General features: G+C 33.1%; 1 protein-coding gene across 2 annotated transcripts in view; it reads left to right on the plus strand.

Annotated features, from left to right (window-relative positions):
* Window positions 1-17498, plus strand: part of LRRC7 (leucine rich repeat containing 7) — a 389615-nt gene that overhangs the window by 142943 nt on the left and 229174 nt on the right. For both annotated transcript variants that reach the window (XM_054574559.1, XM_054574567.1), the window contains exons 5-6: window positions 9470-9559; window positions 13455-13511. In XM_054574559.1, the coding sequence (XP_054430534.1) occupies window positions 9470-9559; window positions 13455-13511 (147 nt within the window). The remainder of the gene's footprint in view (window positions 1-9469; window positions 9560-13454; window positions 13512-17498) is intronic.

Raw genomic sequence — 17498 nt, forward strand, 5'->3', positions numbered from 1 at the left:
GGAGCTGACTTCTCAACAGAAACACTACAAGCCAGAAGGGAATGGCAACGAATATTCCAAGCCATGAAAAGCAAGGGCCTACAGCCAAGGCTGCTGTACCCAGCTAAGCTCTCCATTAAAATAGAAGGGGAAATACGGAGTTTCCCAGACAAGAGAAGACTAAAAGAATATATCTCTACCAAACCAGCACTCCAAGATATGCTAAGGGGACTGGTTTAAGCAGATGAAGGAAAAGAATGAGAGATAGAGGAACACAGGTACAAAGAGAAAAGATGAGTAAGTTTCTATCAGTAATCTCTCTCAATGTGAATGGACTAAATGCCCCAATCAAAAGACACAGCGTAGCTGAATGGATAAGAAAACATGACCCACACATATGCTGTCTACAAGAGACCCACCTCAGAGCAAGAGACCTACACAGATTGAAAGTAAAGGGATGGAAAAAAATATTCCAAGCAAATGGGCATGAGAAAAAGGCTGGGGTTGCCATACTTGTATCAGACAAAGTAGATTTCAAAACAAAGGCCATAAAGAGAGACCCAGAGGGGCACTTTATACTACTTAAAGGTAGAATCTATAAAGAAGACATCAACATTGTAAACTTCTATGCTCCCAATATAGGAGCCCCCAAGTTTATAAGGAAATTGTTGGATGACTTCAAAAAAGATATAGACAGCAACACACTGATAGTAAGGGATTTCAACACCCCACTGTCAAAAATGGACAGATCTTCCAAACAAAACATTAATAAAGATATTGTGGTGCTGAATGACACACTGAATCAAAGGGACTTAACTGACATATATAGAACCTTACATCCCAAAGAAGAAAAATACACATTCTTTTCAAATGCTCATGGCAGTTTTTCAAAGATAGACCACATGATAGGACACAAAGCAAGCCTCAGTAAATTCAGGAAAATTGAAATAATACCAAACTTTTTCTCGGACCACAAGGGATTGAAACTCGAAATCAACCTCAAAGAGAAACTTCAAAAACTTGCAAACTCATGGAGACTGAACAGTAGACTATTAAACAATGAATGGGTCAATAATGAGATAAGAGAAGAAATCAAAAAATTTCTGGAAACAAATGAAAATGAACAGACAACAGTCCAAAACCTATGGGACACAGCAAAGGCGGTCCTGAGGGGGAAGTTCATAGCAATACAGGCTTACGTAAAAAAGATAGAAACATTTCAAATAAAAGACCTCACACTACAACTTCAAGAACTGGAGAAACAACAACAAATAAATCCCAGAGCAAGGAGAAGGAAGGAAATAGTCAAGATTAGAGCAGAACTGAATGACATAGAGACAAAAAGAACAATTCAGAGGATCAACCAATCCAGAAGCTGGTTCTTTGAAAAGATAAATAAAATTGACAAGCCTTTAAGCAGACTCATCAAGAAAAAAAGGGAGAGGACCCAAATTAATAATATCAGAAATGAAAGAGGAGAAATTACAACTGATACCACAGAAATACAAAGGATCGTCAGAAACTACTATGAACAATTATATGCCAAGAAATTTGAAAATCTTGATGAAATGGACACATTTTTAGAAAAGTATAATCTTCCACACTGAAGGAGGAAGAAACAGAAAGCTTGAACAGAGCGATCACAGCTGGGGAAATTGAAGCAGTAATCAAGAAACTCCCGACACACAAAAGCCCAGGGCCAGACGGTTTCCCAGGAGAATTTTACAAAACATTTAAGGAAGAGCTAACCCCTGTCCTTCTCAGACTATTCCAAAAAATCCAAGAGGAGGGAAGACTCCCAGACTCTTTCTATGAGGCCAGCATCACCCTGATCCCAAAACCAGATAAAGACCCTACAAAGAAAGAAAACTACAGGCCAATTTTGCTGATGAACATAGATGCTAAAATCCTCAACAAAATATTAGCAAACCGCATCCAGCAATACATTAAAAAGATTATTCACCACGATCAAGTGGGATTCATCCCAGGGATGCAGGGATGGTTCAATACACAAATCAGTAAACGTGATACATCGCATAAATAAAAGAAAAGACAAAAACCACATGATCATCTCGACAGATGCAGAAAAAGCATTTGACAAGGTACAGCACCCATTTATGATCAAAACACTCAGCAAAATGGGAATAAATGGGGCACTCCTCAACGTATAAAGGCCATATATGAAAAACCTACAGCCAATATCATACTCAATGGGCAAAAACTGAAAGCTTTCCCACTAAGATTGGGAACATGACAAGGACGTCCGCTCTCACCACTTCTTTTCAACATCGTATTGGAAGTCCTAGCCTCAGCAGTCAGAGAAGAGAAAGAGATAAAAGGCATCCAAATAGGAAAGAAGGAAGTAAAGCTGTCATTGTTTGCAGATGACATGATAGTGTACATAGAGCACCCTGTAGACTCTACCAAAAAACTCCTCAACCTAATAAGTGAATTTGGCAAAACAGCAGGATACAAAGTCCACATTCAGAAATCAAAGGCATTTTTGTACACCAGCAATGCAATAGAAGAAGAAGAAATCAGAAAAAAAATACCATTCGATATAGCAAGAAGAAAAATAAAGTACCTTGGCATAAATTTAACCAAATACGTAAAAGACCTGTACACAGAAAACTATACAACATTGAAAAAAGAAATTAAGGAAGACACAAATAAATGGAAGCATATACCATGCACATGGATTGGAAGAATTAATATCCTCAAAATGTCCATACTACCCAAAGCAATTTATAGATTCAACGCAATCCCTATTAAGATACCAATGACGTATTTCACAGAAATAGAACAGACATTTCAAAAATTTATATGGAACCATAAACGACCCCGAATAGCCACAGCAATTTTGAGAAAGAAACACAAAGTAGGAGGGATCACAATACCGGACATCAAACTCTACTACAAAGCCACTATACTCAAAACAATCTGGTACTGGCACAAGAACAGACCCATAGACCAGTGGAACAGAATAGAAAGCCCATAAATAAGCCCAGGTCTCTATGGGCATCTAATATTTCACAAAGGGGGCAGAAGCATAAAATGGAGCAATAATAGCCTCTTCAACAAATGGTGTTGGGAGAGCTGGACGGCTACATGCAAAAAATTGAAATTGGATCATCCGCTGACACCATACACAAAAATAAACTCAAGATGGATAAAAGACTTCAATATAAGTCACAACACCATCAAAGTCCTCGAGGAGAACATTGGCAGGAAACTCTCGGATATCCCATGCAGCAATTTTTTCACTGATATGTCTCCTAAAGCAAGGAACATAAAGGAAAGAATAAACAAGTGCGACCTCATCAAAATAAGAAGCTTCTGCATGGCAAAAGAAAACATCAGCAAAATGAAAAGGGAGCCAACCATCTGGGAAAATATATTCACTAATGATACATCAGATAGAGGTTTGATCTCCAAGATATATAAAGAACTCACTCGACTCCACTCCAAGAAGACAAACGATCCAATCAAAAAATGGGCAAAGGGCCTGGGCAGACACTTTTCCAAGGAGAAGATACAGAGGGCCCAGAGGCATTTGAAAGGATGCTCGGCATCACTAGCCATCAGAGAAATGCAGATCAAAACCACCATGAGGTACCACCTCACACCGGTCAGAATGGCCATCATAAACAGATCCACAAACAACAGGTGCTGGCGAGGCTGTGGAGAAAAGGGAACACTAGTACACTGTTGGTGGGAATGCAGACGGGTGCAGCCACTGTGGAAGCAGTGTGGAATTTCCTCAAAAAGCTGAAAATGGAACTGCCTTTTGATCCAGTGATTCCCCTGCTGGGACTATACCCTAAGAACACCAAAATGCCAATACAAAAGAACCTGTGCACCCCAATGTTCATAGCAGCACAATTTACAATAGCCAAGTGTTGGAAGCAACCTAAATGCCCATCAGTAGATGACTGGATCAAAAAATAAGGGGAAAGTCAAGGAACATATAGCAAGGACTCATGGACAAAACCAAAGGGGAAGAGCTGAGGGAGGGAAGGAGGGAGGGGGCAAGGGAAAGAGGCGGGGGGGAGGCAGAGACAAATGTATTTAAAAAGTAAATAAATTTAAAAAATTAAAAATAAAAAAATAAAAAAAATAATGGTACATATACACAATGGAATACTACGCAGCAGAAAGAAAAAAAGAACTACTCAACTTCGCAACAGCATGGATGGATCTGGAGAGCATTATGCTAAGCGAAATAACCCAGGGGGTGAAAGACAAATACCATATGATCTCACCTATAAGTGGAACCTAACCAGCAATACAAAGATGCAAGGAAAATAAGACCAGCAACACTGAAAGGAAAAGAAATCAACAGAGACAAGAGGGAAGGAGGGAGGGGGGGCGGGGACAAGGAAGGGAAGGGGAAAGTCAAGGAACATATAGCAAGGACTCATGGACAAAACCAAAGGGAAAGAGCTGAGGGAGGGAAGGAGGGAGGGGGCAAGGGAAAGTGGTTGGGGGGAGGCAGAGACAAATGTATTTGAAAAAATAAATTAAAATTAAATTAAAAAAAGAAATACCACAATAAATTTGAAAATATCAATACTCATTTAAAAAAAATGGACCAACATTTATTGAGAGAGAACTTGTCACATCTCAAGCTATTGGATATATTATTTTATTTTTATCTTCACAATAACATTAAGAAGTAGGTAAATCTTACCTAATACCTTTTTACAAGTGAAAACACATGAAGTTAGTTATTGAGTCCCTAGGTCCCTTTTACTATGTTTCACCAATTCTAAAGAAGGACTTTGATTTTGATTTAACTTAAACGATACATTTTGAAAAGTTTGAAATATTCATAATGCTCAACAATAAGAAAATTGCAGATAAATTGTGGCACATCTACTGAATGGATACAAATATGTAAAGAGAAGCATTTGTCTCTGTTTACTCAATTCATCCCAGTTTGCAACTCTTGATGTGGCATGATTAACAAAAGTTCCCTGTAGCTTTCAAAAATGTCCTAATTTGAATGATAGATCATGTAGTAACTCTGGTTATGCAACAAAATTGAAAGATAATTACAAAGAAAAAGGGGAAATCATGATACAATTTTGCAGTGATGTTAAAACAATTAATTGGAAATTATATTAGAAATAAATGAAATGATAATGATGGTTATGTTAAGGTGAAATTATAAGTAATATCTTATCTTTATGTTCCATACCTTCTGTAATATTATTTTATTAATTTTATGCATATTAGTCTTATAAACTTCAAGATTTAGATGTAAAATATCTTTATAATAGGGTAAAAGATTTTACATTAGTTTCTTAAACACAACATATAAAACCTATCATTTAATTTAGTCTAACTGTTGTAGTGGAGTTCAAATGTTTATAATATGTTTTTATTTAACTTCTAAAGTAAATGGAATTAGAAAAGAAAATGTTGAAACAAGGATATATGTAGCTTATCCTAATTTGCCTGTTCCAACAGTAAAATTAGCATTAATAAAAGTATTTGAATTAGTAGTGTAGTTAATTTTGAAATACCTGAATTTAAAAAAATGTAAAAATAATATAATTGCTCCCATTTACAGAGTTCTTACTGTGAGGCAGGTCATCATTTAATTATTGGAACAACTCTGGAAGTGTGTGTTAGTGTCATCATTTTAAAAATAAAATTCTGAGTCTCACAAAGACTAGCAAAGGTCACAGAGAGAATAATGGAAAGAACTGTGATTAAAACCAGACCTTTTGACCTCCATGCCCATGTGCTCAACCACTAAACCATATGGTGTCTGATTCTATTGTCTTTTCTTTGTTATAGTTTGAATATACTACTTTTAAGTTAAGAAATTAATAAAATTAAAGTATTTTCTTAGCAGAGAGAGAATTATTTACATCTATAATACATCTATTCTTTGAATTTTTAGTATGCCAGTCAAATGTGAAAAACTGCCAAGTCATTTTAAGATAGTAAGATCATTTCGTTATTGAGAGCTCCTTAACTTAGTGTAAAATGTTGGATTTTATTGAATAGCTTGGAGGAGAGTAAACACAATCATGACTGTCATCTTCATCAAGTTTATTTATTTTACTGGGGAATATCATCTTTCCTGCTGTTCCTTCAATATTCCTCTAGAAATGGTGATATTAACAAATGGGGCCATTTTCTTTGCAATGTGTTTTTCAATTAATATGTTTCAATGTACAAAACTAAATCATTGAGGAGATTATAAAATTCCTTGTCTTCAAGGAATTTATAACTTACCCATGAACAGAAAATTCTCCACACTTGTACAAAGAATAATTGTTGTAAGCATGTTACTAAATTTATTAATAGAATTCTATGGGGAAAGTAAGAAAGAAGACATTAATTTTGAATAAGTGCGGAGTAACCATTCAATAAATTCTTGTTGAACTGAACTGAAATAAAAAATACGCAAGGTGTTAAATAAGACATTCTACATAAATACATTCTTTAATTCTGTATTTACAAAAAGAATGGTTCAATATAAAATGTCAACTCATCTTTGTTTATAGCCAAGCTGAAAAAACTACTTTACTTTGTATTCTGGTCTCTCATATAATTTATTTGCAGTCCAATTTTGCAATTGAAGTCTGTGCGGTGTGGTCAACTCTTAAACCTTCAAAGACATGTTGTATGTAAGAAGCCAGATTTTCTTGCAGCATAAATTTTGCCAGAGAAGCAGCAATTAAGAAATATACTTTTGATCAAAGAAATAGTACAATGTAATACCATTTAGTGCATATATATGCAGAATAGTAGACTAAGGGAAACTGGATAATTTAAATTGGGCCTATAACTAGAAAATTAGTATTTTAAACCCTTTTTACTTATTAATGGTTACAATGTTAAAGTAAATTATTACATCAAAGGTTGTAACATTTGTCTCACTTACATGCATTAATCTTCTTTTCTAAAAAGTCATAAATGATTCCTTCTTGTAAGTGAGTAATCAAAACGACATAAAAGGAAGATAGTATTTAAATGTGGATTGAAATATATTAAACATTTCTACCATTATCATAAAAACTATCATCGTATAAGGATATGAGCTCTAATGTATTACAACAAAGGAAAATATAGAGAAATACAATGATATCCCATAGATGTTTTTAATCTTACAGGATAAAATTCAAACCTTTGAGTCAAATATTTAATGCTCTCTAAGCCCTGTCTCCTGCTGAAGTTCTCCAATCTTAACTCCTAATACTCTCCTACATAAAGTATGTTCTCTAGAAATCATCTTCCTCTGATCACCCGTCTCTCATGAATTCTTGCCTCTACATTATAAAAACCCACACTCTTCCCTGCCTCCTTTCTCCTTCTTTTCCACTTTCATGAATCCTATGTCTCTTTTAGAACAAATTTATGAAAACGCTTTATGAAACTATATACAAACAATTCAACTCCAAAATATAAACTGGAATAAGATATTTGCAGCAAAAAAAAAAAAAAAATACTGGTAGTATACCATTGGGATCTTAAGAATGTGTAAAAAATTCCTACAAATTATTATAAAAACATTAATTGTGTTTAGTCTGTTTTCCCCAAAAGCAGATGTTTAGAAAAAAAATTCAAGCAGTATATTTATGAGATGGTCTCAGGAAGTGCTTGTAGAGGACTGTTACCAAGCTATTTACTACTATGGATCATTAGACTTGAATCTCTATGGGAAACTCTGGCAAACACTGCAAAACACCTGTGAGGGAGTTGAGCTAGTTATACTGTGGCTAGTCATTAGTTGAGGGCTATTCCTAAGGGACATTAATCTCATGTAACCAGAGATATAACTTAATCTCTTGTATAAAGAACTATATGTTCAAAATATTCACAGAAGTAATGTTATTATAGAAAACAAACAAGAAAATAGAAACAACTGTAATGTTCTTTAGAAGGTGAATAATAAATGAATTGTGATATATTCATACAGTAGAATACTATGCTATGATGATCAGTCTACTACATCAAAAAGAATGAATTTCACTAATAATGTCAATTTTTAAAGGTGTCAAAAATGTTCATAGTATAATTTGATTTATATAACATCCAAAAACATACAACTTTTTTAAAAGTATTTTAAGTAATGTAGTAAAACTTTTTAAAAGGCAGAGTATTAAAGATCATTCAGGAATTTGTAGGGCAAATACAAAATATAGTTGGCGAGGGGCACCCATAGGGTTTTAAAGTACCAGTTCTGTTTATTAAGTTATATTGTGGGTACATATATATTCTTTTGTATACATTTAACATTTTATAACAAAAACAGGGCAGATGAAGGAAAACCATGGAATAAAATTCAGATATAATGTCCCAGGAATAGGAGGAGAAGCAGAAAACGTGATATACTAGAAGCCAAGAAGGAAAGAGCAATTGGTGATGGCAATCTACTAATTGTTGCTAGGCAGTGTAGGATGCAGAATAAAATAAAGTTAGTGGAATTGGGACTAGAGGTCATTGGAGGTTTTGGTGACTGCAGTTTCGGTAATAGAGTTGGGGCATGTGCCAGAAAACAATGGCTTGAGGAGCAGTAAAAAGCAGTGTGGATAGGTAGCTCTTTAAATTATGTTATCAGTAAATGCAGGTAGGGAGCTAGGCCATAACTTGAGGGGAAGTCAAATTTGAACACTATAAAGAAGTTTATAAAGGAGCATAATCTTGTCAAGACCATAAAGGCATTAAGATGTTTAAATAGAAATTTAATTATAGAAAAAAAATTCCACACCCTTCTAGGAAAAGAATGTCATGGAAAATCTTTGAATTAAGTCTTTTGGTGAAAAAGTTTTAAATATTTCAAATAATTATTTATGTGACTGGTAAAATTTCCTCAAAGAATATTTTCTCAATTCTTGTAATGATTCTTAAAGCTTTTAGGATTCTGTCTATTAGTGTTTCAATATTTTTGCTTATCTTCAGTAAATGAGAATTGGACCAACTTGAATTATAACAAACATGCATGATGAACCTGCTTTAAAGAAATTATCAGCTAAGGGGACAAAATACTTCTTCCTTTTCATATTGGGTAGCTTTAGTCTTCATTGTAACAAATTGTAGACAAATTTTAATGATTAAGTGAAAGGATAAGTAGGTATCCTTGCGAGACAATATATGTGAATATCTATTGAGAAAGAGTATTACACTTAAAATTAAAAAAGCACATTGCATACAGCTTGAAATTTCCAATCAAAAAAGTCTTGCTGGTGTGCATAGGTTAGGGCAGCAGTAAATGATGTTGCTGACTTTGGCAGTGACATAAATCTCAGTGTAGTGGACCAGCGTGGAGGTGGGTGAATGCCATTTATTTTAATAGCAGGCAAAATTTTCAAGCTGTAACAACATGCTCAATAAATTCCTCCATTACCGTAATACCAAAGGAGAGTTGAAAAATGCATTGCACTTCTATTTTTTCCCCTTAGAGATAGATATTTTTTTGTTCTGTTTCTATGGCAACATCGATGCAAAGACTAAAACTTTAACTTCTTTCCAGACTCCCTGATGGCTTCACACAGCTTCTAAACCTGACCCAGCTTTACCTGAATGACGCCTTTCTTGAGTTTCTTCCAGCCAATTTTGGAAGGTAAGAATAAGAAATTTAAATGATTCAATTTTATTTCACATTAAGTAAGTACTTTACCAGAGCCAGTAGGTGAATGAAGCTTTAAAAGTGACCATTGTGAAAAACCTTATTATCATTCAGTAAATGAGAGAGTGTTAACTTATGAAACATTCTGCAAAAAATAAAATTAGGTCATTAATAATCAAATAAATTTAATGAGTTAAATATTAAAAATATTAAAACATCTGGAAAAGTACATGTGATCATGTCTCTTGAGTTGGAAGATAACTTTATTGCATAGAAACAAAGAAAATATCATAAATGGAGAGATGTGAGTACATCAATGCTTTTAAAATAAAATAACATCAGAAAATATTTAATAAGGAAAAGCAATAAACTGGGGAAATATTTCCACCACATGTAGGAAAAAAATTATATCTTTAACTACATAGAATTCTAACAAATGAGTATCAAAACAAAAATTTCATTAGGAAAAAAAATGGGCAAATGACATCTATAAGAAGTTCATAATAAAGTACAAGTTGCCAATGAATGCATGAAAACTGTTTATCCCCCCAAATAGGAAAAATAATACAAATTAAAATGACAATAAAGTGGCTTCAGTTCTAGCATATTACTGAAACTGTGTCTAGAAAATGAAGAAAAGACAGCCTCACATACTGCTGATGAAATTGCAGAATGATATGAATTTCGTGCAGGGCAATGTGATTTAAAAGGTTTGAAAATATTTAAAACCACTACTACTCTAATTCATTTCTAGAAATATATTGTATCATCATCAAACACCACACTAGGATTTATGGACAAGGATATTTTTCATTATTTACAGTATGAAAAATGTGAAACAGACATCCACCTAGTAGACTGGTTACATATATTATGGTACATCCACATGAAAGTATATAGAGATTTATAATGTATAGGGAAATATGTTTTTAATTCCTGTAAGTTATGTTTAGGAAAATATTATAACAAAATATATAAACTGTGTTCCCAATGTGCATGAAATAAAAGACTGGTTCCTTGGGAATGATATTAGGGGAATTTTTATTTTCATCTTTATATTTACACTGTTTTCCATGTGTTCTGAAATAAACTGTTTATTTCCTTCAGTTTTCTTGAGATAAATTAACATTCTGCTCTAAGTTTAAGGTGTATGGCATAGTCACTTGACTTAAATATCTTGTGAAATGGTTACCACAATTTTAAGTTAATAATCATAACATCATAGTTACCTAAAAAGCTTTTTTGTTATGATATGAGCTTTTAGGATTGACTCTCTTAGTAACTTTAAAATATACCACACAACAACGTTAAGTAGTCATCATAGTGAACATTACACCCCAGTACTTATTTTACAACTGGAAGTTTGTACCTATCAACCATCATCATCCAATTCCCCTACCTTCCACTCTCCACCTCTGGTGATTACAAATCTAACCTCCTTTTCCATGAGTTGGGCTTTTTTTGTTTGTTTTGTTTTCTTGTGGTATTTTGGTTTTATTGGATTCCACATGTAAGTGAGGTCATACCATATTTCTCTGTCCAGATTATTTTACTTAGCATAATACCCTCAGGGTCCATCCGTATTGTCACAAATGACAGTATGTTCCTATTTTTTATGGCTGAATAGTATTTCATTATATATATATTTACATTTTATTTGTCCATTAATCTGTTGATGGAGACAGGTTGTTTTCAAGTCTTGACTATTACAAATATCAAAATATATATCTTAAAAGTTAAGACAATTTATGTATATTATCAACTGATTTTTTGAAGTGATTATCTTTGAAAATGTTGAAATAATAGACTGAGTATAACTTGACACCTATCTGTTAGCAGAAGCTAGTGCAGACACATAGCAGCCCCCATATGCATATGGAGAGTGTATCAATATATCCCAAATTCCCTTACTTTTACAGATGATATTACAACACCATATATGGAGACAATTTTTAAAATTCACAGAACTTCAAAAGAGCATTTACCTAGTTTCTAAATGAATTAGCACTTCACCATTCATTCATCTAAATTAATATTGCCCTTCTGGCAGTAACCACAACACGACAAATGTGCTTTTGGTTTATCAAATTAGAAAGTGTTTGGCCCTGACAGGTGTGGCTCAGTTGATTGGGCACTGTTCTGTAAAGCAAAGGGTTGCCTGTTGATTCCTGGTCAGGGCACATGCCTGGGTTGCTGGTTCGATCCACAGTCAGTTCACGTACGAGAGACCACCGATAGATGTTTTTCTCTCACATTGAATTTTCTCTCCCTCTCTTTCTCTCCCCTCCCTCCTCTCTAAAAATAAATAAATAAAATCTTTAAAAGTAAAAAGAAAATGATTAACTGTCACCTGAAGGTACACTTTTTGTCTTGAATTTATGTCAGTTCTCTTGTAGCAATCCTAACATGAGGGAAGAGATTTGGCAAATAGTAAACAATATCAAAACCAAAACCACTTGAAATTAGAACTTAATTTTGTGCAACCAAAATATGTTCTATTTGCTCTTGCAATATAAAAATATTTTTAACCTTCAGCTGCATAGTTTGTCAAAAGAATGCAGAAAATCCCTTTCAAAACCTGAGACTTGGTGCTCCTAAAAGCCAAAATAAGTCAGAAAATACCATCACCCCAGTACAATGTTGAGAAGCTTTGAGACATTAAGTGTTTAAAAAAATTTCTACTAGCAGTATATCCCATATACTGAAGAAATGAATCACTTTATTTTACATACATATTAAGAGTTCTAAGATTAAAATTAAATGAGAAACTTGATAGGAGTCATAACAAACAAGACACCTAAATAAATATCCAAAAACACAGTAAATAAGAGCAGTTGTAGGTGAAATAGTTTAAATTGTGAATTACTCTCCATACACTAAGAATTCAGAGAATCCAATTAATATGTGTTCTAAGGTAGCCTCAACTTAATACATTTTAAAGTTCAGTAATAGACATTAGTAACAAGAGTGTCTCAGACTACAGACTTTTAACAAGTTGTTAGGTGTGAAATGCATTCCTAATCACAAATGTTATACAGCACCAGAAGCCATGAGCATCTTTAACCTCTTCACAGGATTTCCCCATCCCCAGTACTATCATCAGATAGATGATTTTTAACACAGAGCCACTTTAGAAATGTTAAGATATTCATCTTCAAGTCAATGAAATGTGGTATATTAGACCACTTTTTCCACTCTCCAATTATTGACAATAGTAATATATAGCACAAATTAAAACTTATGATGTCCCAGGCACTATGCTTACATATGTGACATATTTAATATTCAAAACCTATACATTGTGGTGCTATTATCACATACTCATTATAGATGAAGAAGCTTAAGTTAAGAGGAGTTAATTAATTTGCCCAGTGTAATGGAGATAGAATATGACAGTCATGATTTTATCCAGATCTGTCTGACCCTAAAGCCCAAGCTCTTAACCACTATGCTATATTATTTGCTTTACAAGTTCATTTATAGTCTTTTGAGGGAAAGTATTGCTATGTTCAAGTGAATATAAGAGCACTTGGAATTTAGTAGATATTCTATAATCTGTTGACAGTATACAATTAAACAATAGTGAATATATTTTTATAAAACATGAAATGCAGAAGACTGAACTCAATGATATATTTGAAAAATATTTATTTTTAGGAAACTTTGATTTTACAAATGATTTACCAAATTTAATTTGACAAATGATATTTGTCATTGTCTACTGTTGATATGACTCTCTTCACAATTTGTGTAATTCTTTAAAATCTGTGTCCATGGTGTATAATCTTGGACATAGTTATTTAGACAATATAGTGATTATTGACTGTACTATAATAATATTGTTTTATAGAAACAATTAAGAAGCAACCTTTAAAATTTATTTCTACAGACTTGTCAAATTGCGGATCTTGGAGTTAAGAGAAAATCACTTGAAAACGCTACCAAAGTAAGTGACTGTACATTTTCTAAATTTTGAACTGATTTTTTTTATTATAAGGAAAAAAATGACTATTTTATTTTTGGCTATGCTTTGCCATTTTGAGTGAATTTTTCTGTATTTTTTTCAGACACTAAAAAATACAGTATAAGAGATTCATATTAAGTAAGAATGTATCCAGCCTTATAAAATCATATAATGATAAGGTAGGAAGAGTTCATTTAAGGTTTGTGTTATAGTTGAACTTCCACACCAGGAAATTCTGCATTAAAAAAATTGATATTTTTAAGCTCAAAAATAATCAACAGTTTCAAAGGATTCAACCCAATAAGATGCTTGTTTTCCAGGTTAATTATGGATTATGATAGTTTTCAGTTTTTAAATCAAGACTATATAAAAATATCACATTAAAGTGATTACAATTTTTTTAGATCCCCTACAGCAGTTTGGAGAAAATTTATATTTATACATTCTTTCAAACTGTTCCTTTTCATTAGGTTTATGTAAAAGCAGGGTATTTTATGTAAAAACTAATACCTAAAACTTTATGTAATGTTTAGTTTAATATAATGCTCTTTCTTTTACCCTGCCTTGATCTACTCATATCTAATAATAGAATTTTGTGTTGTATAAAAAGATATTTTTGAAAGTCAGAAATTATTCAAAATGGAGTTTTTTACTCCAACAAATTAATATGGCTTGTATATGTTACAATTAAAGTACTGAATGTACCCTGGTGCTGTTATTACCTTCCTACAGTATTGCAGAAAAATATTGAGTACAATGATTAATTTTTCAAAAATCAGCAAGACTTAGAAAATTTTCCTCTGCTGAACCAAATCCAGTTTTATTTTTTACTTTTTAAATATTTTCCCTAAGCAAACTAGACTGAATTTCATTGATTTTTTGACAAAATACCTTCATGTACATTTTATATATGCCATTATATTTAAAATTGTCAGTTCAATACAAAACTTTCAATAATGATATGGATTTCATTTAAATATATGCATAAAGATAAAACACATATTCATTCCTCCATACGTAGAAGACAAGGAGAGAACATGAAAAAGAGGAAATATCCCTATGTCTGGATACCCTGGGCTTTAACTAGCCATTCTCTAATCCAAAGCATTATGCACAGGCCTAATAAAAGACACTCTTCCAGGTTGGGGGCATAAACAGAGATAGGAGAAAAATGGAGCCTTTTATTGGTTCAGTATTAATCTCCTGTAAATGCAGCTTGTGTCATTATTTCCACGCACAGTGCTTTAAATGTTACATTTAAAGTAAAATAAAAGCATGGCCAAGCCGAAACTGAACCATGGTGAAAAAGCAGTTGTCACCAAAATATACGTTTAGATCAAGGAGAAAATATTGAGTGCATGGAGGAGAATCCATTTCCTTCCGCACTCAAAAAATGGTTTTGATGGGAAATACAAAATAAATCTAACATGGGTTGTGGCGTTTTTAAATATATATTTTAAAAAATTAATTTTAAATATAAATTAAAGCCTGACCACATATTGCATTTATGGGCTTTATATGAGGTAGCTGTGAGAACAGATCAGAGTAATGAGTAATAATGCTCATAACTGGTGCATGGGTATTCTGCAGGCTTTGAGACTGCGGTCTAGTATTAAACAATTAAAATAAGTAAAATAATATACATTCAATTATTTTGGGCCTAAAAGACATCATAAAGATGTGCAGAAATGGCCCTAACTAATGTGACTCATTGGGTTGGGCATTGTCCTGCAAAGCAGAAGGTCACTGGTTTGACTCCTGGTCAGAGCACATGCCTGGGTGGTGGGCCAAGTCCCCAGTTGGGGGTGTCCAGAGGCAACTGATCATTATTTGTTCACATCAATGTTTCTTTCCCTCTCTTTCTCCCTCCCTTCCCTTCTCTCTAAAAATAAAAAAATAAAATCTTTTTAAAAAGATGTGTAGAAATAATACTTGGTAGATAGTTAGGCATGTATAACTTGTATAGATGTTACAGTTTTTATATTTAAAAACATTTTCAAAGTTATTTTCAATCTATTATGTTAATTTTTTAACCTACAGACAAAATCTAAAAAACCAGAACCAAAAACCATACAAAATATGGAGAACTGTATCTTAAATAAAAATAAACTATGTTTTCAATATGTATTATACATAGTACTTTATGGCCACCAATCTGGACCTGTAGCTGAGAGATGTGTGAGACCTTTCTACTCCTCTTTACTTTCCACTTCCAATGAAAGTTTTTAAAAACGGAGTTTTAGGAAAAACAATTTAGTTTTATATTAATTACTGCAAGAAACAGTAGCTCATGATTTCCTTAGGGATACAAATAAGATGCCAAGTCTTCAGTGGGTTCTCAGTGACTTTCTCTTCTTTCTACCTTCTGTTTTAAAATCTGTATGCCTGACAATCTGTGCAAAAGGTAAAAATGTGAAAGAATTATGATATGCTACCCATTCAAATGTGTATCCCTTAAGTAAACTGATAGAGACATTTCGATATGTGTAGATTCTAGAACAATTCTTTCAGTTATTAAATAGAAGTATTATAAAATCTTACACTGTCTTTATGATCATTCCTCTAGTTTTATCAATGAGAAAGAAAACTAAATTTTTCATATGCACATTTGCTTTAAAATCATTGAAATTGTCCATCTTGATTATGAATAATAACTGATGACTTTGAACATCTGAAGAAACCAGATAACCCAAAAGAAAAACCTTTAGATTTCAAAATAGAACTTTTTTCATAGCAGAATTTTTCTCTCAATTACAGTATTTTTTTGAGGGCAAGTCAGAAATGAGCTTCTCCTCATTTTGATGCTTTTACACTAGTGAATTCTCTGTCTAGAATTCTCATACCACAAATCATTGCATGGCTAGATCTTCCTTATACTTCCAGGAATGCCCAACCCATGGCCCAGGATGACTATGAATGTAGCTCAACACAAAATCATAAATTTACTTAAAACCTTTTTTTTTTTTTTTTTTGCTCACAGTTTTCATTAGTGTTTGTGTATTTAATGCATGGCCCAAGACAACTCTTCTTCTTCCAGGGTGGCCCAGAGATGTTAAAAGGTTGGACACTTCTTCAGATGTTGCTGCCTCAAAGGCTTTTCCTCTTCACATCATATAAGATTGTCCCCTCTTAGCCTTTACACCATCTGTCTTACAATTGATTTCTTTCATAGCATTCATGGTTCTCTGAATTATTTTGACTCTGTTTACTTGGAGATGATCCTCTCAGGAGAATCTAAGTTCCTTTAAGGAGATGGTTGTCTTTTTCTTTTATGTCACTGATAAATCTCCAGAGCCTAAAGCAGTGCCTGAGCCATTGTGAGCACTCAACTCAATAAATAAACAAGAATGCTACTATGGTGGTTCAAATAGGAAATATCTGCCATACACCCTGGAACTTTTGTAAGTTGATATTTTTTCCCCATAGAAAATTATATGAGATAACAAATACTATAATTAGATGAGTCCTTGGTGAGCATCAGATAGAAGGAGACAAAGATAAATAATTGGGGTTTGCTTGATGGCAGACAGCTGAGACTTGAATTTTAAACTTTCTCTCTTTCTCTCTCAAGATATACATAATAGCTAAGGGAAGACAAGAGAAGTAATTTCAAATTAAATCAATATTTTCAACTAATGAAAATCCAAAAGTGGTATAACATTTCTTTTCTTTTGTCATTAAAATGTGATGCATTTAAGCAAGAAACATAATATATGTCAAAATAAAAAGAAAGGGATAACTATATTATTTTAAAATGAACTTTAGGAACCATTTCCATGGAAGTAATGTAACAACAGAAAGGGTGTGGCAGAAGTAAGTCCTGCTTGAGTGTAGGGTACATGATTGTCTCCCATGAGATGGACAATAATTTGAACACTTCGCCTAAAAGGTCATATGGTGTGCTTGAGTGTGACATAGTTATCTTACAGAGTTACATGCTTACCTTTTTGTAATAAAAGATTTTGTAAT

The sequence above is a fragment of the Pteronotus mesoamericanus genome, unplaced genomic scaffold, assembly GCF_021234165.1.
Source record: "Pteronotus mesoamericanus isolate MK-2021 breed Mesoamerican mustached bat unplaced genomic scaffold, CSHL_Meso_final contig_105, whole genome shotgun sequence".
Lineage (NCBI taxonomy): Eukaryota > Metazoa > Chordata > Mammalia > Chiroptera > Mormoopidae > Pteronotus > Pteronotus mesoamericanus.